The sequence below is a fragment of the Rattus norvegicus genome, chromosome X (genome assembly GCF_021556685.1).
Source record: "Rattus norvegicus strain SHRSP/BbbUtx chromosome X, alternate assembly SHRSP_T2T, whole genome shotgun sequence".
In the NCBI taxonomy this organism is placed as follows: domain Eukaryota; kingdom Metazoa; phylum Chordata; class Mammalia; order Rodentia; family Muridae; genus Rattus; species Rattus norvegicus.
In genome coordinates this window covers 33800012-33822900 of record NC_141554.1, presented here as the reverse complement: position 1 = coordinate 33822900, position 22889 = coordinate 33800012, and the positions used below count along the sequence as shown (strand labels likewise).

The 22889-nt window shown below is 38.2% G+C and overlaps 1 protein-coding gene and 1 long non-coding RNA gene across 9 annotated transcripts in view; one reads left to right on the top strand and one right to left on the bottom strand.

The window, feature by feature from the left end:
• Frmpd4 (FERM and PDZ domain containing 4) overlaps positions 1-22889 on the bottom strand; it is a 642821-nt gene that overhangs the window by 395461 nt on the left and 224471 nt on the right. For 4 of the 8 annotated variants that reach the window (NM_001434013.1, XM_087599588.1, XM_087599587.1 and 1 more), the window contains 1 exon segment: positions 16129-16225. In NM_001434013.1, the coding sequence (NP_001420942.1) occupies positions 16129-16145 (17 nt within the window). In that variant the 5' untranslated portion in view covers positions 16146-16225. 8 annotated transcript variants of the gene reach the window in all.
• The window catches only part of LOC147998191 (uncharacterized), a 188087-nt gene that overhangs the window by 160380 nt on the left and 4818 nt on the right, over positions 1-22889 (top strand). The gene's annotated exons all lie outside the window — the stretch shown is intronic.

Below are 22889 nucleotides of genomic sequence, written 5' to 3'. Positions count from 1 at the left end.
TCCACATCAAACCAGACACACTCAAACTAATAGAAGAAAAACTAGGGAAGCATCTGGAACACATGGGCACTGGAAAAAATTTCCTGAACAAAACACCAATGGCTTATGCTCTAAGATCAAGAATCGACAAATGGGATCTCATAAAACTGCAAAGCTTCTGTAAGGCAAAGGACACGGTGGTTAGGACAAAACGGCAACCAACAGATTGGGAAAAGATCTTTACCAATCCTACAACAGATAGAGGCCTTATATCCAAAATATACAAAGAACTCAAGAAGTTAGACCGCAGGGAAACAAATAACCCTATTAAAAAATGGGGTTCAGAGCTAAACAAAGAATTCACAGCTGAGGAATGCCGAATGGCTGAGAAACACCTAAAGAAATGTTCAACATCTTTAGTCATAAGGGAAATGCAAATCAAAACAACCCTGAGATTTCACCTCACACCAGTGAGAATGGCTAAGATCAAAAACTCAGGTGACAGCAGATGCTGGCGAGGATGTGGAGAAAGAGGAACACTCCTCCATTGTTGGTGGGATTGCAGACTGGTAAAACCATTCTGGAAATCAGTCTGGAGGTTCCTCAGAAAATTGGACATTGAACTGCCTGAGGATCCAGCTATACCTCTCTTGGGCATATACCCAAAAGATGCCTCAACATATAAAAGAGACACGTGCTCCACTATGTTCATCGCAGCCTTATTTATAATAGCCAGAAAATGGAAAGAACCCAGATGCCCTTCAACAGAGGAATGGATACAGAAAATGTGGTACATCTACACAATGGAATATTACTCAGCTATCAAAAACAACGAGTCTATGAAATTCGTAGGCAAATGGTTGGAACTGGAAAATATCATCCTGAGTGAGCTAACCCAATCACAGAAAGACATACATGGTATGCACTCATTGATAAGTGGCTATTAGCCCAAATGCTTGAATTACCCTAGATCCCTAGAACAAACGAAACTCAAGACGGATGATCAAAATGTGAATGCTTCACTCCTTCTTTAAATGAGGAAAAAGAATACCCTTGGCTGGGAAGGGAGAGGCAAAGATTAAAACAGAGACTGAAGGAACACCCATTCAGAGCCTGCCCCACAGGTGGCCCATACATATACAGCCACCCAATTGGACAAGATGGATGAAGCAAAGAAGTGCAGACCGACAGGAGCCGGACGTAGATCGCTCCTAAGAGACACAGCCAGAATACAGCAAATACAGAGGCGAATGCCAGCAGCAAACCACTAAGCTGAGAATAGGTCCCCCGTTGAAGGAATCAGAGAAAGAACTGGAAGAGCTTGAAGGGGCTCGAGACCCCAAAAGTACAAGAATGTCAAGCAACCAGAGCTTCCAGGGACTAAGCCACTACCTAAAGACTATATATGGACTGACCCTGGACTCTGACCCCATAGGTAGCAATGAATATCCTAGTAAGAGCACCAGTGGAAGGGGAAACCCTGGGTCCTGCTAAGACTGAACCCCCAGTGAACTAGACTATGGGGGGAGGGCGGCAATGGGGGGAGGGTTGGGAGGGGAACACCCATAAGGAAGGGGAGGGGGGAGGGGGATTTTGCCCGGAAACCGGGAAAGGGAATAACACTTGAAATGTATATAAGAAATACTCAAGTTAATAAAAAAAAAATAAAATAAAAAAAAAAGAGAATTGTCATACAAAAAAAAAAAAAAAGTAAACTGGAAACCAAAAATTAAGATAACGAGTGTTTTACTGTAATATCCAAAAGAAGTATTTCATTTTGATAAGACATGTGATTACTAACAACTTAGATACAATGGCTGTACCCTGCTGCATTCATGCATTTAGTGTCTTAATTTTAGAATTCTAAAGCACACCTCATCACTGAAGTTAAGCACATATGTGAAATATTTAAGAAGAGTAAGAATTTCTTTTCATTATTACCAAACTGTTACTTAATATTTCTTCTAAAAATACTCATTTATAATTTCACATGGATAACTAACTAAACATGGAATGAAAATGTTTTATCTACTCCAGATGGTGAATTTTACAATTCTGCATTTTAAAATTGATAAGTACAAAGATCCTTACACCCAAAGACCATGGAAATATATTAAAGACATAAAATATTAAAGACCCATTTTCAGGAATTCAGGTTCTGTAGTTTAGTTGGTCAAAGTGTCTGTCTAGTAAAAGCATATTTTCAAAAGAAAAGGAATATCATTTTTGATAATATCACATTTCTCCTACATCCTTGTGCCCAAACTGGATGAAGCAGGTTTTCATCAATAGGATTATATAATTAAACCAAATTGCCACAACCAGCCTGAATCACAATATCATCATAGCTATCCTCAATTAATTACCTGAAAAGAAAATGACACACTTTGATGGCAATGAAAAATATTACTTATGTTAATTACTTATCTCAGAAAATTGGATAAAACATCCCACATACTGTCATATCCTGTTTGTAAATGCCAAGTTGACTATTATGAATTAATGAAAATGTCTCTAAGATTTTTTTCTTGAAGGGATATTATATTATTCACAGAAATAATGGATGTAACTGTTTGAATCACTCAAATTATAATTTTTGAACAAAAAAATCCTCTAACGAAAGGGAAAATAACATGAAACTTGTTCCCTTTCTCAATAAAGAAGCAAAATAGCATGAATAGAGATTTAAAGATACAAATGCCAAGTTTGTCATAATAGGTTGTAGGCTACAGAGCTTTATAAGGCATTCTAAGCCTATAGAAGAGTGGAACTATGCATTAAAAGAGCATGATATACAGGTTTCAAAGAGTATGCTCCATAGAGGCTCATATGTTTAAGTGTTTAGTCTTAGTTAGTGGAAACATTTTGGAATGATCAGAAGGTGCGGCCTTGAAAGCACAACATACCCAAACTTATGAGACACAATGAAAGCTGTGCTAAGAAGAACATTCATAGCTGTGAGTGCCACCAAAAAGAAACTGGAGAGAGCATGCCCTAACAGCTTCTTGACAGAACATGTGATAGCTCCAGAACAACAATAACAAAAAGCAAATCTACCCAAGAGGAGTAGACAGCAGGATATAATCAAACTCAGATCTGAAGTCAACAATGTAGGAAAAAAGAACTATATAAAGAATCAACAAAACCAGGAGCTGGTTCTTTGAGAAAATCAACAAGATAGATAAACCCTTAGCTAGACTAACCAGGGGGGCATAGAGAGTATCCAAATTAACAAAATCAGAAATGAAAAGGGAGACATGACAACAGAAACTGAGAAAATTCAAAAAATCATCAGACTCTACTACAAAAGCCTATACTCAACAAAACTGGAAAATCTGGATGAAATGAACAATTTTCTAGACAGATATCATGTACCAAAATTAAACCAGGATCAAATAAACTATCTAAACAGTCCCATAACTCCTAAAGGACTAGAAGCAGTCATTAAAATCTCTCAGCCAAAAAAAGCCTAGGACCAAATAGGTTTAGTGCAGAATTATATCAGACCTTCAAAGAAAACCTATTACTAATACTTCTCACATTATTCCACAAAGGTAAACAAAAGCTACACTGTCCAATTCATTGTTTGAAGCCACGATTGCTCTTATACCTAACCCACAAAAAGGCCATACGAGAAAAGAGTATTTCTGAACACTCTACTTCATGAATATTATATTACTTAAAAATACTCAATAAAATTCTGACAAACTGAATTCAAGAACACATCAAAATTATTATTCACTATGATCAGGTAGGCATTATCCCAGGGATTTAGGGTGGGTTCAATATACAGAAACCCATCAGTTTAATCCACTACCTGAACAAACTCAAAGGAAAAAAAAAACATGATCATCTCATTAGATGCTGAGAAAGTATTTGACAAAATTCAACACTGCTTAATGATAAAAGTCTTGGAAAGATCAGGAATTCAAGGCCCATAACTAAACATAGTAAAAGCAATATACATCAAACTAAATGGAGAGAAACTTGAAGCATTCCCACTAAAGTCTGGGTCTAGACAAGGCTTCCTACTCTCTCTCTACCTACTCAATATAGTACTTGAAGTCCTAGCCAGAGCAATTAGAAAGTAAAAAGAGGTCAAAGGGATAAAAATTGGAAAGGAAGAAGTCAAAATATCAACTAGTTGCAGATAATATGATAGTATTATAGTGACCCCAAAATATTCCACCAGTAAACTCCTAAACCTGATAAACAACTTCAGCAAAGTGGCTGGATATAAAATTAAATCAAACAAATCAGTAACCTTCCTCTGCTCAAAGGAAAAACAGGCTCAGAAAGAAATTAAAGAAAGAAAACCCTTCACAATAGTCCCAAAATAACATAAAATACCTTGGTGTGATGCTAATGAAGCAAGTGAAAGATCTGCATGACAAGAACGTCAAGTTTCTGAAAAAAAATAAAGTGACAAAGATCTCAGAAGCTGGAAAGATCTCCCAAGCTCATGGATTGGCAGACTTAATACAGTAAACATGGCTATCTTGCCAAAAGCAATCTACAGATTCAATGCAACCTCCATCAAAATTTCAACTCAATTCTTCATAGAGTTAGAAAGAGCAATTTGCAAATTCATTTGGAATAATGAAAAATTTAGGATAGGTAAAACTATTCTGAACAATAAAAGAACTTTTGGGAGAATCTGACCTCAACCTGTATTACAGAGCAGTAGTGATTAAAAATGCAGGGTTTTGGTACAGAGACAGGCAAGTAGATCAATAGAAGAGAATTGAAGACCTAAAAATGAACCCACACACCTATGGTCACTTGATCTTTGACAAAGGAGCTAAAACCATGCAGTGGATAAAAGAAAGTCTGTTCAACAAATGGTGCTGGTTCAACTGTTGGCCACCAGGTAGAATGCAAATCAATCCATTCTTATCTCCTTGTAAACAGCTCAATTCCAAGTTGTTCAAGGACCTCTACATAAAACCAGATACACTAAGACTGATAGAAGAGAAAGTTGGGAGGATCCTGGAACAAATTGACACAGAGCATATTTTCCTGAACAGAACAGCAATGGCTTATGCTCTAAGTTCAACATTAGACAAATGGGGCCTCATTAAATTGTAAAGCTTCTGTAAGGCAAAGGACACAGTCTATAGGAAACAATGGCAACTGTCAGTTTGGGAAAAAATCTTTAACAATCCTACATTCAATAGAGGGCTCATATCCAATATATACACAGAACTGAAGAAGTTAGACTCCAAAGAATCAGATAACCCTATTAAAAATAGGGTACAGATCTGAAAAAAGAAATTACCAACTGTGGAATATCGAATGGCAAAGAAGCACCTAAAGAAATGTTCAACACCCTCAGTCATCAGGGAAACGCAAATCAAAACAGCCCTGAGATTCCACCTCACACAAGTCAGAATGGCTAAAATCAAAAACTTAGGTGACAGTGGACGCTGGTGAGGATGTAGAGAAAGAGGAACACTCCTCCATTGTTGGTGGGATTGCAGACTGGAACAATGACTCGCGAAATCAGTCTGGAGGTTCCTCAAAAAATTGGACAAAGTAATACCTGAGAACCCAGCTATACATCTCCTGGGCATATACGCAAAAGATGCTCCAACATATCACACGAACACATGTTCATAGCTGGATTATTTCTTTTTCATCTTTATTAACTTGAGTATTTTTTATTTACATTTCGATTGTTATTCCCGTTCCTGGTTTCCAGGCCAACATCCCCCTAACCCCTCCTCCTCTCCTCTATGGGTGTTCCCCTCCCAATCCTCCCCCCATTACCATCCTCCCCCCAACAATCACGTGTACTGGGGGTTCAGTTTTGGCAGGACCAAGAGCTTTCCCATCCACTGTTGCTCTTACTAGGCTATTCATTGCTACCTATGCAGTTGGAGTCCAGGGTCAGTCCATGTATAGTCTTTGGGTAGTGGCTTAGTCCCTGGAAGCTCTGGTTGGTTGGCATTGTTGTTCACATGGTGTCTCAAACCCCTTCAAACTCTTCCAGTCCTTTCTCTGATTCCTTCAACTGGGGTCCCTTTCTCAGTTCAGTGGTTTAATGATGGCATTTGCCTATGTGTTTGCTGTATTCTGGCTCTGTCTCTAAGAAGAGATCTACATTCAGTTCCTGTCAGCCTGCACTTCTTTGCTTCATCCATCTTATGTAGTTTGGTGGCTGTATATGTATGGGCCACATGTGGGGCAGGCTCTGAATGGGCGTTCCTTTTGCCTCTATTCTAAACTTGGCCTCCCTATTTCTTCCCAAGGGTATCCCTATTAAAGAAGAAGTGAAGCATTCGCATTTTGGTCATCCTTCTTTTTTTTTCTTTTTTTTTTTTTTTCGGAGCTGGGGACCGAACCCAGGGCCTTGCGCTTCCTAGGCAAGCGCTCTACCACTGAGCTAAGTCCCCAGCCCCTGGTCATCCTTCTTGAGTTTCATGTGTTCTATGCATCTAGGGTAATTCAAGAATTTGGGCTAATAGCCACTTATCCATGAGTGCATACCATGTGTGTTCTTCTGTGATTGGGTTACCTCACTCAGGATGATATTTTCCAGTTCCTTCCATTTGCCTATGAATTTCATAAAGGCATTGTTTTTGATAGCTGAGTAATATTCCATTGTGTAGATGTACCACATTTTCTGTATCCATTCCTCTGTTGAAGGGCATCTCGGTTCTTTCCAGCTTCTGGCTATTATAAGTAAGGCTGCTATGAACAGTGGAGCATGTGTCTTTGCTATATGTTCCCCATTTGGGTACATGCCCAAGAGAGGTATAGCTGGGTCCTCAGGTAGTTCAATGTCCAATTTTCTGAGGAACCTCCAGACTGATTTCCAGAATGGTTGTACCAGTCTGCAATCCCACCAACAATGGAGGAGTGTTCCTCTTTCTCCACATCCTCGCAAGCATTTGCTGTCACCTGAGTTTTTAATCTTAGCCATTCTCACTGGTGTGAGGTGAAATCTCAGGGTTGTTTTGATTTGCATTTTCCTTATCACTAAAGATGTTGAATATTTCTGTAGGTGTTTCCCAGTCATTCGGCATTCCTCAGCTGTGAACTCTTTGTTTAGCTCTGAACTCCATTTTTTAATAGGGTTGGTTTGACTCCCTGCGGTCTAACTTCTTGAGTTCTTTGTATATTTTGGATATAAGCCCTCTATCAGTTGTAGGATTGGTAAAGAACTTTTCCCAATCTGTTGGTTGCCATTTTGTCCTAACCACAGTGTCCTTTGCCTTACAGAAGCTTTGCAGTTTTTTGAGATCCCATTTCTCAATTCTTGATCTTAGAGCATAAGCCATTGGTGTTTTGTTCAGGAAATTTTTTCCAGTGCCCATGTGTTCCAGATGCTTCCCCACTTTTTCTTCTATTAGTTTGAGTGTGTCTGGTTTGATGTGGAGGTCCTTGATCCACTTGGACTTAAGCTTTGTACAGGGTGATAAACATGGATCGATCTGCATTCTTCTACATGTTTACCTCCAGTTGAACCAGCACCATTTGCTGAAAATGCTATCTTTTTTCCATTGGATGGTTTTGGCTCCTTTGTCAAAAATCAAGTGCCCATAGGTGTGTGGGTTCATTTCTAGGTCTTCAATTCTGTTCCGTTGGTCTATCTGTCTGTCTCTGTACCAATACCATGCAGTTTTTATCATTATTGCTCTGTAATACTGCTTGAGTTCAGGGATGGTGATTCCCCCTGAAGTCTTTTATTGTTGAGGATAGTTTTAGCTATCCTGGGTTTTTTGTTATTCCAGATGAATTTGCAAATTGTTCTGTCTAACTCTCTGAAGAACTGGATTGGTATTTTGATGGGATTGCATTGAATCTGTAGATCGCTTTTGGTAAAATGACCATTTTTACTATATTAATCCTGCCAATCCATGAGCATGGGAAATCTTTCCATCTTCTGAGATCTTCTTGAATTTCTTTCTTCAGAGGCTTGAAGTTCTTATCATACAGATCTTTCACTTGCGTGGTTAAAGTCACACCGAGGTATTTTATATAATTTGGGACTATCATGAAGTGTGTTGTTTCCCTAATTTCTTTCTCAGCTTGTTTCTCTTTTTTGCAGAGGAAGGCTACTGATTTATTTGAGATAATTTTATACCCAGCCACTTTGCTGAAGTTGTTTATCAGTTTTAGTAGTTCTCTGGTGGAACTTTTGGGATCACTTAAATATACTATCATATCATCTGCAAATAGTGATATTTTGACGTCTTCTTTTCCAATCTCTATCCCCTTGATCTCCTTTTGTTGTCTGATTGCTCTGGCTAGAACTTCAAGAACTATATTGAATAAGTAAGGAGAGAGTGGGCAGCCTTGTCTAGTCCCTGATTTTAGTGGGATTGCTTCGAGTTTCTCTCCATTTAGTTTAATGTTAGCGACTGGTTTGCTGTATATGGCTTTTACTATGTTCAGGTATGGGCCTTGAATTCCTATTCTTTCCAGGACTTTTATCATGAAGAGGTGGTGAATTTTGTCAAATGCTTTCTCAGCATCTAATGAAATGATCTTGTGGTTTTTATCTTTCAGTTTGTTTATATAATGGGTTATGTTGATGGTTTTCCATATATTAAACCATCCCTGCCCCTGTGTGCCTGGGTTGAAGCTTCCTTGGTCATGGTGGATGATTGTTTTGATATGCTCTTGGATTCGGTTTGCAAGAATTTTATTGAATATCTTTGTGTCGATATTCATAAGGGAAATTGTTCTGACGTTCTCTTTCTTTGTTGGGTCTTTGTGTGGTTTGGGTATAAGAGTAATTGTGGCTTCATAGAAGGAATTCAGTAGCGCTCCATCTGTTTCAATTTTGTGGAATAGTTTGGGTAGTATTGATATGAGGTCTTCTATGAAGATCTGATAGAATTCTGCACTGAACCCATCTGGACCTGGGCTCTTTTTGGTTGGGAGACTTTTACTGAAAGCTTCTATTCCTTTAGGAGTTATGGAGTTGTTTAAATGGTTTATCTGTTCCTGATTTAACTTCGGTACCTGTTATCTGTCTAGGAAATTGTCCATTTCTTGCAGATTTTCAAGTTTTGTTGAATATAGGCTTTTATAGTAAGATCTGATGATTTTTTGAATTTCCTCTGATTCTGTAGTTATGTCTCTCTTTTCATTTCTGATTTTGTTAATTTGGACACACTCTCTGTGTCCACTCGTTAGTCTGGCTAAGGGTTTATCTATCTTGTTAATTTTCTCAAAGAACCAACTTTTGGTTCTGTTGATTCTTTCTATGGTCCTTTTTGTTTCTACTTGGTTGATTTCAGCTCTGAGTTTGATTATTTCCTGCCTTCTACTCCTCCTGGCTGCATTTGCTTCTTTTTCTTCTAGAGCTTTTAGGTGTGCTGTCAAGCTGCTGACATATGCTGTCTCCTGTTTCCTTCTGCAACCACTCAGAGCTATGAGTTTTCCTCTTAGCACAGCTTTCATTGTGTCCCATAAGTTTAGGTATGTTGTACCTTCATTTTCATTAAATTCTAAGAAGTCTTTAATTTCTTTCTTTATTACTTCTTTGACCAAGTTATCATTGAGTAGAGCATTGTTCAATTTCCATGTATATGTGGGCATTCTTCCCTTATTGTTGTTGAAGACCAGCTTTATCCCGTTTTGGTCTGATCGGACGCATGGGATTATTTCTTTCTGTATCGATTGAGGCCTGTTTTATGACCAATTATATGGTCAATTTTGGAGAAAGTACCCTGACGTGGTGAGAAGAACGTTTATCCTTTTGTTTTAGGTTAGAATGTTCTATAAATATCTGTTAAGTCCATTTGGTTCATGACTTCTCTTAGTCTGTCTATGTCTCTGTTTAATTTCTGTCTCCATGATCTGTCCATTGATGAGAGTGGGGTGTTGAAATCTCCTACTATTATTGTGTTAGGTGCAATGTATGCTTTGAGCTTTAGTATGGTTTCTTTTATGTATGTAGGTGCCCTTGTATTTGGAGCATAGATATTTAGGATTGAGAGTTCATCTTGGGGGATTTTTCCTTTGATGAATATGAAGTGTCCTTCCTTATCTTTTTGGATGATTTTTAGTTGAAAATTGATTTTATTTGATATTAGAATGGCTACTCCAGCTTGCTTCTTCAGACCATTTGCTTGGAAAGTTTTTTCCAGCCTTTTGCTCTAAGGTTGTGTCTGTCTTTGTCTCTGAGGTGTGTTTCCTGTAGGCAGATGCATTACTTATAATAGCCAGAAGCTGGAAAGAACCCATATGTCCTTCAACAAAGGAATGGATATGGAAAATGTGGTACATTTACACAATGGAGTAGTACGCAGCTATTCAAAACAATGTCTTCATGAAATTTTTAGGCAAATTGATAGAACTGGAAAATATCATCCTGAGTGGGATAATCCAGTCACAAATGAACATAAATGGTATGCACTCACTGATAAGTGGATATTAGCCTAAAAGCTCACAATGCCCAAGATACTTAGATAGCTTAGAAGGAAGGAAAACCAGGGTGTGGATGCATGAGTGGAGAAGAGCCTAAGGAAAGAGAGGTCCAGCAACAGGCCCAAAGTACGATCCAGCTCAAGGGGAGGCCCCAAGGCCTGACACTACTAGTGAGGATAAAAGCTTTTCACTGTTGATCCAGCACCGTGCATGCCATGACTGCCACTGTTTCCCCACCATAATGATCACAGACTAGCACTGTGAAACTGTAATCAAGCTTGAAGTTAAATGCTTCCTTCTATAAGTTACTTTGGTTATAATGTCTCAGCACAGAAATTGAACAGTAACTAAGACATGTACATACCATTAAGAATCAGTTACCCAAAAGTTAACTGTAGTGGTGATGAGTCTGCCAAATGTAACGATATGGTGATGGGTATACCCTTGGAACATTTCAGCAGGGATATACACTCAGTGGAAGATGAGCCTGAATCCAGGCAAAGGGCTTGTGTTTGTCTTGCCGTCCATTCTTCATTTACATTCTCAGAAGGAAATCTCAGGTTGTTTTGTACTTTCAAAACTTTATTATCTTAAGTAATACTCTTTATTCTCTGGCAATTATTGTGATATTCCACTCATGATAAATTTCATTCACAATAACTATCCTGACTCTAATAATATAGAAAATACATTCTTACTGGTTTGTTTTTCTACAATTAGTTTCAAATTCTACAATAGTGTGAGTCACTCATACTCTTAGAAGAGTTCAGATATTTAAAAACATTTTAAAAGAAATGTATTCCAAAGTCAAATTATACTCAAAGCTCAAGAGAATTAGTAAAGGAACTTCATTTTTCTTAATAACTTCTTGCTCATAAATCAGCTTACTAACGTACTTGGGGGAGTTTTTTTTTCTAGTGTAAGGAACTGAATTGGGGGTTTTGTGCTTACCAGACAAGCTTTCTATCAGTGAAGTACATATTCATCCTTTAGTGAATACTTTCTATAAATTCAGAGAGAACGTTATATGACAGCTCTTTGTCATATTTCTAAACCATAAGGATACCATAGATTTCAGTGTTCTGAAAGGCTAGGAATAATGACAGTGTTTTATTAATGTGAACACATTTAGTGTTCAATATAGTATATAATTAGCAGGGTAGAACTAAATTGGCTGAACCAGTGAGAGATTTGTTCTCAATTCTCCAAGTCTTCCGGTACGTCACAAAACACATACCCATGGCACAAAAAGTAGACTTATTCCCTAGGGAATTGGCAAAGGCTGACAAAACTCAAGTACATGGAGAATTCCATACATTTCCCAATTGTTCAAGATTCACCATCATTAGCTTTGGTCAGTAGTTCACAAACACAGAGAAGCCCATTGCTACCATCACCTGAGTCTGATTCATTGGGAAAAATACAGAGAAACTCTAACTAGTGACAAAAAAATTAAGAAAAAAAGAGAGTGCCTTCTCAAACCAATCTGAGGTTGAGTGGAAGAGCAAGCGTGAAGACATTCATAAGCAGACCTCTTGAATGTGTCCACCCCTTGCTCTCATGCAGTGTCCTCACTGGCTCCCCAGTATATCTTCCCATCAGTCTTCCATTGGCTCTCACTGAATATCCCCTGGGAAGACATCTACCATCCTTCCTACATATTTTCACCAGGCTTAACTAATCTCTTCATACAATCAAGAACATCTTTAAAGGGATTTCTATTACTATTCTGCCATATTGTGTGATCTAGGAAAGGAGTGGGTCAAAGAAGAATTTCTGATGGGGAATTACTCCCCCACCCCTACTATGCTTGACCGGAAGAGGCAGATGCTTACTAAGACACATCCAGCATTTGGACACTAATAAAGACTAAAAACTGTACGTACATATATGGTTGTATTTACTGAAAATAAATATATTTTTAAAAATCAGAAAAAGACTCCATAGGAAGTTAGTTTTCCTAGTCTACAATGGTCACTGAATTTGTACAAAATCAGAAAAAAAAATAAATGCATGCTCACTGTCCAAGGAACTGTTGTACTTGTTTTATTGAAATAAGTTGAGTTCTATTTCAATAATTAGTATTAGGAAATCATAAAATGCCCTCCTCCTCTACTTCATAATGAGGGTGAATAATAAGGAACAGGGCTTGGTTTTGACAAAGCTCACAAGTAGGGATCTGGGAGAGAAAGCAGAGAAGAGAGCAAAACTGAGTATCAAAGGGTAGACTAATTAATTCGAGGGCAGGCTGACTAGGAACTGAAAAGGCCAGGGTAGAAGCAAGGAAGAAAGAGAAGTGGGCAGAGGAAAGGGAGAGGAAAAACAGATGAGAGGAGAAATGAGAATGAGAGCTTTAACATTTACTGAAACTAATGGGAATTGATGGACAGTATTCCAAGAATTTGCAGAAAATTTGACAATAGAACCCCTTTCCCCTGACACACAAACACCACATATTGACAGGTCTTCAAGACCTTCAGGAAAATCCGAAATTATTTTGCAAGGGCTCTTAGGATTGCATTTGTGATTTCTTTAATGGCACACCCTACTGAGGTAAGCCTTCAGGCAAGAGTAAACAACCCAGATTGTCAGGATGATCTGTACTAAGAGACTTCATAGAAAGACAAAATGAATAAGGCACAAACACAGGCCATTTCTGAGCCCGTTTTGGGCAGTCACTCTTAACATTAGTCATATACTATGCTTTAGAATTCCACATTAAATTAAGAGACTAAATATATGTATACAGTGTCAAACAACACTGTACTTTCTCTGGAAAGATACAATGTTCCTTATGAATGAAGATGACTTAGGCACACAGGGACTGCAGGGAAAGCTGAGTTTAGGCTTTGTACATGAACTTAAAAAGGAGGTGTTGTTGAGGTCTTGACACTAACGTCATTTCATCCAAAGAAACAACAAATGTAGAAAACCAACAGATCAGCATCATTAGGGTTTGCTACCATGATATGGGATGAAGCATGTGTAGGTAAAAGACACTGATGTGTAGAAAGAGGTCAGCGACAACTTCACTCATCCTCAAATGTACAAAACAATGGCCATACAAACTGCAATAAACTCTGGCATTCTCCTTATCAATCCTGGGCACTTTGCAGGAGCAGGCAGATGGTTCTGCTCTTTCTTTAATCTGCCTTCTTCTCTTTGCTTTCCATCCCCTCTGGATATTCCTCCCAACTCTATAACCCCCTCTCCCACTTAACAATAGCTCCCTTCACATTCCTGGATGTTCATAACCTTGACCTCTTTTCTGAGTTCTAGACCCAGATTTCCCACTGGCCTGCTGGGTCCAGCCAGATGGAAATCTGCTGACACTTCTCAATTAGCAGGGCCCAAAATGAGTCCTTTTGGAAGAAGTCTGCAGCACTGGCCCACTCTGTGAATGAGGAAATGGAAGTATATGGGTTATTCCTCCAGTTCAAAGTCACTGTGCAATTAGTAACAAATAGAAGTTTGGCCGTGAGCTCCTACTTCCATATCTCATCCCCATCTCATTGATCTGTCTCCCCTCAAGCTTACTCAGTTCCCTGATCCCATATTCCCATACCTGTTGGCCATCTCTAGTGTAGCCAGGGAAAATGATTCAGTAGTCTATCATCTCTAAGACTCTCATCTTTTCTCCATGAGGTTGGTATGCATGGCCCTCAAGCTCAATCAGAGTGGAAGCGCCACTGCACGATACATAGCAAGTAAAAGCTATAGACTCCAGACCCAGTCTTTCTTGATCCAAAGCTAAATTCTACCTCATTCTTGCTGCGTGCTCTAAGAAAGTTCATATTTGCTTTTCCACTCTACAATATAAAGTAAGTGGTTATAATGACGCATGGCTTCACTGTAAGGAAATAACATATGTAAAGTGGGTGTACTGTTCATGTTACATGAAAATCAACTTGTTCTGGTTTGGTTCTGTGAGTCTCTACAATTTGAGCATTACTTTCTTATTAACTATAGTTCTTAAGATATATAGCATCCCTACAAGAATGACCTGGATCTGCTCTATAAGTAGTTTCTTCCTGTTCTTCTGCCTCAGATATTTTCCCAAATATTTCCTCAGCTTGCTAGAGCTTTACCAGTCTCTAATTTTGGGGCACATAGTAGATAAAGTTGCCATCTATAACCAGGTCCCATTAAAAAAAGACTCATGTTGTAGGCTGGCCTCAAACTAGGTATGAAGCTTAGCATGGCCTTAAACTTCAAGTTTTTCTGCCTCCCCCACTCTTGTGCTACACACACACACACACACACACACACACACACACACACACACATATACATATATATATATATATATATATATAACTGTGACTGTTATCAAACTCCAGGGCTTCATGAATACTGGTCTAGCACTCTACCACAGGAGATAGACCTTTCAATTCCTATCATTATAAGGCATCATGGCTAGAATCAAATAACCTCCATTGACCCCAACAAAGGGATGGGTAAAGATCATGATGCCTGGATTTGAATTTTCTGCTCTTTTATGTAAAGTTGTGACCCATGTAACCAGCCTGTACTTAAAATCCTGGTGCACATATGTAGCTCACAGAGACTGCGGCAACATGCACAGGGCCAGCATAGGTCTGTACTAGCTTGGATTTTAGAGTTGAAAGAAGTGGAAACATGTCCTCATTTCCAACTCAGAGGCTATCTTTAACCAAAAGACACTTGCAAATGAAAAAAGCAGTTTTCTCCAAAGTAGTCTCACTGGGAAAACCAACCACTTTTTAAAGAGTAGGGTCCATGACCAACAGTAGATGACCAACAGAAAATGAGCTCGATAATAGTTTCAGGGGTTCTTTGCCTCATAATATTAAGTCAGAATACCTTATTGGTTTTTTAGCTTTAGTGTATATATTATGGCTTCTGGTTTTATGTTTTAATGGGACCCATAGGTGTGAATTTGTATATTTGCATCTCCATGTGTTTCTTGTGCTTTTCCTTAGGCTCCTTTTTTCTTTTGGTTGTTTTGTCCTACTCCAATTTGTTTGTCTTATCTTTATTATTTTATTATTGCCCTTTAGATTCCTTATTGTTTTCTAAAGAAAGATTGAGAGGGTATAGATCCATATGGGATGGGGGAGGGGAAGAACTGGGATGATTAGAGGGAGGGGAAATTGAAACTAGAATATATTGCTTAGAAAAAAATTTTCAATAAAAGAAAAATAAAATAAATACTCCTGGGGGAGAGAGAGAGAGAAGAGAGAGAGAGAGAGAGAGAGAGAGAGAGAGAGAGAGAGAGAGAGAGAGAAGCATTGTAATGTACCTAAGCCCAAGTATATACTATTACAAAGTAAGTTGTAAGTGGCCCGTGACATAATTCATGAATGTTTGCTTTAGTTTGACAAACGTCAAGTTTTATTATACTGAAAGTCAGTTCTAAGGAAACAGATTCACCAAAATACAGAGGTAACATTACCTTTTGATAATTCATTGTTTTTTATTTATTTATTTTTGTTTTTATATAATAAGGGCAGAAAGCAATTCTATGTGGCCTTCCAGCCTTAATTCTGAAGGCCCACAACATTCTTATTTTTATTTTGAAAACCCATCAATATATCAGAAAGGGGACATGACCTAAAAGCCTCTTGAATCAAGGCCTGGTCACTGCACTGTTTGGAGACATGAAAAGGACACAAAGTGATGTGAGGGACAATCATAAAATCCAACCAGTAGAAGCGAATGGAATAAAGAAATGAAAGCTTAAAAGTAAGGGTCAGACAGAGTTCAAGCCTTGGAGCTGTCACTTACCAGCTGTGTGACCTCATGCCACTGAACTGCTCTGTGCCTCAGTTTCCTGAACTGTAAGTGGGGACACTAATGCCTGTCTCATAAAACAGCAGAGTGCCTGAAAAATAACAAATACTCAGTAAATGGTGTATGTTAATGATAATAACAGCAACAACAATAATAGTTTGGGAAAACAAATTTGACCTTTTCTTCAGCATCATTTATCAAATTATAATTTATTTAGATTTGAATAGAATCTAAATCTTTGCAGTGAAGTAAATAATCAAACACACTAGGACCACCTTTCTTCATGCTTCCCTCCCCTGTATCCTTTTTTTCTGACCAATGTTTTAGTTCATTTCTTACAATGGTGTATTGCTAAGATATTGATTCATGCCATGACAATAAAACAAGATGTTTGGGAGAGCAAGTCTTCATGAAGAATAGACCTGATCACAGAACATGAGGTTGATAAAACTTGAAATATGAGAGCCTCGAATCAGATTGTTGTACACATTTTAAAACAAAAATTACCTTGAAAACAAAAGCTTATATCACTGATCTAAGTTGAGAACTAGATCCTGAAACTCACTAATGAGAGGTTCACACTGTTTTGGGGGTAAACTATGCACTAGCTCCTGTCTAACCTTTCACTATTATAATATTATAATATCTAATATAATAATATAATTGCCACCTACAAAGGACATAGAACAGAGTAGTCAGGTTACAAGGGAAAAATCTAATAATGTTTTGTGTTTGGAGCAATGGCTCAGTATGTAAAGTACGTAATGCTCAAGGATGGGTACCTGAGTTCAAATCCCAGAACTTCCTTAAAACTGGACAGGTTAGCATGTATCTATAATCTCAGAGCCCCTATGAGAAATTGAGAGGCTGAGAAAGAAGAATCCCTGGAAGCTGTTAAGGCAGGTTAGGGTTGCAAAAAGAGTGGGAAAGTACCTCTGTGAAACATGGTAGAAAGTGGACTAATAAATGTATCCAATCATTGGTGTCTACACATATGCTCTAGCATGCTAATACCTACACTCATACAAATCAATGCACACACACATTCAAACACATATGCACACACATAAAGATTTAAAATATCTAATAATGATCAAGAAGTTTATAATTTTGTGTTGGGCTACATTCATAGCTACACTGAAGCAGTTGTAGCCTGTAGGTGATGGCTTGACTGCACCTGAAAATAAGGTCTAGTTCTCTAGGCAACAGTTTGACCATTGAAATTGCTGCTCAGCTTGACTATGATGGCAATTTCACATGACAATTTCACAAGGCAAAGTAAAACACAGTGGTCAGAAGGGTTTAGGGCCTACTAGATTTCAATGTGGATGTGAATAACAGAACTCTTAAATGTGCAAACGAACAAGATGTCAAAAAATATTAGTTTATAAAAAGGGTTTTAAAACTATAAAATGCAAGAAATTCAGAGAAGAAAAATAGTGTGGACCTTGTCTTACTAAAGTATAAGGCTGTGAATATAGTTCAGTGTCAGAGTACTTGCCTAGTATGTGTGAGACCATACATATTTCAATTCCCAGTGCTTGAGAGTACAGATATTTTGAAGTTAGGAGATACTGGCCGACTTATCAAGATCAGTCTTCACATATGTATCTCAGATAAAGCACAGTTTCTAGACACCCTTCAGAACAGAAATTGCTTTTTTTTCATAGCCCAAGTTGTTCTACAGTGTTCAATATAGTCATTGTCCATTTTGCCAAACAATTTCCTCCTCAAATAAAAACCAATATTTACTTTTCCCAAATGCCTATCCACCTCTCCTCTCTCATAGAAGTCCAGTTTCTTTCTTTATTCTTTGCCAATATTTATAGACCTTTTGCTGTAACGAAATGTACATACAAATAACATGTCATGTCTTAAAAACTGTTGAGTATTAAAAACGTCATATTCTCTTTCACTGAAAAAATATGAACTCTGTGGGATGGATAACTTTCAGAACACACTAAGCACTGTGCAATCAATCAGCCTGTACCATACACTGTAGCATAATCGGCCATCTAAGAACTAAGGCCTTATGTGCCATGAGTGGAAAGCTTGATTGGAGAAGCACATTGAAGTACTACCATAAAATTGCAGTTGGTCAAGAAGAATGATACCAAGGAAAGGTGGAATTAAACTTTTGCAATGGATAAACGAAGGCAGAGATAACGGGATACATGGATGAGATGCTCCAGCCAAAAGTCAGAACCTGTCCTGAATGAATTGAATGTAGTTCCTGAGGATAATATTCATTGTTCTCTAGCCTCCAATGCATATGCATATACTCATGTACTCACATACACATGAACATTCAGAACACACACACACACACACACACACACACACACACACACACACGTCCTGAAAACTTTGTTGTAAAGGAAGAACCTAACACCCATGTCATATCAGAAAAGCAATAAAACCATAATGAACTACTTTAACCAGTTGTCCTGATTGACTTTCATTCATCATACCCACTGATCTACTGCTGTGCTAATCTGAGCTGAGCTTATGAGCAACTATTATAAAGCCCTTGCATAGTCATTAAGCTCAAAGGCAGATGTGGTCATGACAGTTTCTTTACCTTAAACCCATATCCTGAACAAATTTTCTCTAAAGACACTTACAATGTGACATAACATAATCCTAGAATTTATGCATTCCTCTTAAACCTAACTCTATTTTTTCTAGGAAGATATTTGTGGCTTCTGTCTGGGTTCTTTATTGACAACTCCATCCATATGGCCCAGTATTTCTGGATAGGGTCAATGATGATGATTTCAATTTTTGTGATTTTTCTTTTCAGTTGGAAAGATATTTAACTAACAGATAAACATTAACAGAATAGTATTGCTAATGAATACTTGCCCACAGAAAGACGATCTTTAATTTCAGAATTAATCATGAGGCAAGAAACGTATATTGAGGCATGGATTTAATGATAACCTTCACTTATTTGCATTTTAATTGCTCCAATTGCTTTCTTATTGGTCAAAGTGTTGGCAGATTTTCAGTGCTTCAAGGTATTTGGCATATGCTGGCCTCTTACAGCCTGTCCTCTTTCTGTTATCCACTTGTCATCCCCTCTGTGATAATATAAGTGTGATCTACAATCATCCAAGAGATATAACTCTGGATACGTCTGTGAGAGATTTTGTACTTCAGGTGATTGAGTTGGAAAAAAAAAAGCCTGTTGTAAATCTGAGTGACATCATTCCATGGGCATGACAACTGGACTGTATCAAAAGGAAATGAGGAATTAGCATTCATTTTTCTCTGCTTCCTGACTCTGACCAGTTAGTTGTCTTATGCCCCCATGTCCAGGTCTTCCCTACTATCATAGATTGTATTCTATAAAACTGAAACTTAAAGTAAACCCTTCATCCTTTAAGTTGCTTCCTCTTGTGAGGGTCAAAGAAATGAGAAAAGAAATAAATTCACGCACACCCACATGCACATGCACAACATCTTCTAGCATTGAGTCCCATGCAAATGATGCTCCCCATGCTTCCCATTACTCTAAAGTCTAACCCTGCTCTTCTTACATATTCTTTATCTCTTAGGTTCAATCCATTGCTATATCCTACAAAAACTCAGAACAGTCACAGCTACAATGTTCACCCTTTTGAACCCTCTTTCTGTCCATGAAGCCAAAAAGGGGAAAAAAATCTTGGCTTTGAATTTGGGCATTTTTTCCTCTACCAGCTGTGTGCCCTTTCGGACTCAGCATGGGATTAGTTTGTTGATCTAAATCCAAAACGTTGTTAGTTTTCAAAAGTCCATCCAAGTTGGTATAGGGAAAGAGAGCTTGGCCTTTCTTCTGAGATCAGTCTACAAGTGCAAAATATTACAGTTCCCTGCACAGTGTCTGTATGCTAACTGATGGGACTCTAAGAATATTTATGTACAAGACACTTTTCTGGGCACCAGTTTCAGGAAAGATGTGTTCTCCTAGCCCTGGCTGGCAAATATTTCCTCTTCAAAGAAGGGTCTGGGACAGGAAAGACAGAATTCAGCTCTATGAATCCAAATCCTCATTATTACTTGAGGAGGCCCCAAAGAGAGACATAATTCTCCAAGAGCAGGGCTCCCTGGATGAGCATTAACAAGACCACTGCTGTTAGTAATATTCACGCAACCACTAGCAGGGGTACCAACTGCTAGATACAAAGAACTTTTAGGACTCTAATAACGTTCCCACTGACATTTAGACTCTGAAATGGCTTGTGTGCACCACTGGCTACAGTAGATGGAGATGAAACAACGTATGATGTATTATTAAAACCTTCAAATTTGAAGATGCCCTTGACTCTGATTGAAATTAAGATGGGCCATTGTTTTAGTCTCTGCCTTGTTTTTCCATTTTAAACTGAGAAAAATTAGAAACAATGAACAATGTTTGGAAATTCTGGCAACTAGTTCATGGGACACTAGAGCTTTTCTATTTGAAACCCTAACCAAACAATGACATCTGTGTCAAGATGCACATTTAAGCAAGTCAACTGGTTCCTCTGAATAACTTTGTAGCCAATGACTTTGTACCAATTAGATATGCAAGTGAGGTGACTAAGGCAAGAAACTCATAATGTTAGAGTTGACTGCAAACAATTTGAAGGGAACCTGTGATAGTGCAGCTTCATCACTTAGCACAATCCAATAGAGAAAGTGAGAACAAGAAAGGGTGACTGTGGAAGCAGCTGGAATGTGAGCACTCATCCTTCTGGTAGAATAGAATTATGAATGCTAGCCAAAGTATCTTAATGGAGGAATAAGACAGACTTGGAATCTATGCCCGCAGAATTCTGAGGGTACCCTATCTCTGATTTCAGAATGATGGCAGGATCAGACATGGTTAGTTCTTATATTGGAGGACAGACTTGGGATCTAAGGGACAGAGACTTCTTTCTATAAGATACTTTGATATTTTAGAGTAGAATAATCATTGCACTCCACACAACCATCTTTGTAGTCAAGAAGATGGCTCAACAGGTAAATGCACTTGCTGATCAGTGTGACAGAGTTCAATTTCTGGGACTCGCATGATAATAAGAGAGAAGCAATTACTTCAAGTTGTACAAAAATCTACAAGTGCATGTGTACACACACACACACACACACACATGCACACACACACAATACATACACGCACATGTAAATAGAAACAATTGAAAAATAACTTTAGAAAACTATAAGGGCTTTAAGAAGGCAGCAAACCTTACCCAAGCTCCAAGTCCACATATAGTTCTGCTGCACAAGAGCAGAATCAACTCCTTGAGTTGTCTGCAAGTGAAACAGGTATGGAACTTTATGACCTGCAAAATGTTCCTTGACCGCACTGTCCTACCTAGATGTGTATCTGAGGCATACTAAAGTTGTTCTGTATCTCTTATTCTTTGCAGACTGGGGCTTCTTGAGGGCAGTTTCTACCCCATGAAATAGCTGGAACGTAGCAGATATACAATACATGTCTACCCCACATTGCATTTGAAGAATTAGAATCCTTAGTTAATCAGCACAAGGATCAAAACTAATTTTGCAGTTACATATCTCTATAGAAGTGGTCTATTAACCCACTAATAGGAGTATTGCAGATACCACTTTTCTGTGTACATAGGAGAAAGACTTGTGAAAAGATGGGGAAACACTTCTGAAGAATACATGATTGATATCAAGTACAGACTTGGAATATTATTGCACAGCATTCAGTACTCTCCTAGTACTTAACACTACCAATATTAAGAAACACTGTACCACCACCAATGCAGACTATTAACAAACACTGATTTCTGGTACCAGACATATGCCTTGATCTTTACATTTATCTGAAAAAAACACAGGGAGGGGGAGGAGAGCTGGAAGTAATTCCATTTGCATGCAGATTTAATTATGAGTGATAGTTCATATGTTTAAACTATTTTAATGCAGACTTATTATTTCCCTGAAACAAAAATGCAGGACCAAAATTGAGGGTGCAGCTTGCTGTCAAACATACTTTGCACTGAAAGATGATAATAATAACACAATAATATATAAATTAAAGCTTCTAAAAGGAGATGGCACTTTCTACCATGTCCTATAAGAGTACATGGTAGTATTATCCATTCTACTATACGTATAAACACGCAAAGGGCATATTCCTGGGAGCAGAGAACATGAAAGCACAGACTGTAGTTGTACCTTATGTATCTTGTCAGGAGAGTCCATTATCTAACGATCTGAGGAAACATATCTACCAACTGTATTTTCTTAAAGATTTATTAATTTTAATTTATGCATGTCAGTTTTGCATGTAGGAATGCCCATCATGTGTGTGCCTAGTACTCATAGATGATAGAGAATAGGGTCAGAACCCCTGTAGTTAAGGATGGCTGTGGGACACTACATAGTGCTGGGAAAACTGAACCAGAGTTCTCTGCAAGAGCAGCAAGTGCTGTTGACCATGGAGCCATCTCCCCAACTCCTATACCTATGTTCTTGAAACTAGGTATCACTACGGTTTCCAACCCCAAAAAAATATATTTGTAGATAACCACCATGACCAACTTTATAGGCCTACATTTGTTGACTCTAACCACGTACACATGTCACAAAGATTTCTCAATTGTAATTAAATTTCACCCCAAAGGTTTTGTCTGCTTGGCTTCTTAAATTATACAAGGAAGGATCATGAGTCTCACCTTTCTTCTAGGAAGTTATATCGACAAGTTTACCGAAATACAACCTTGAATTTGGCAAAAGGAATATAGTACACCAAGATT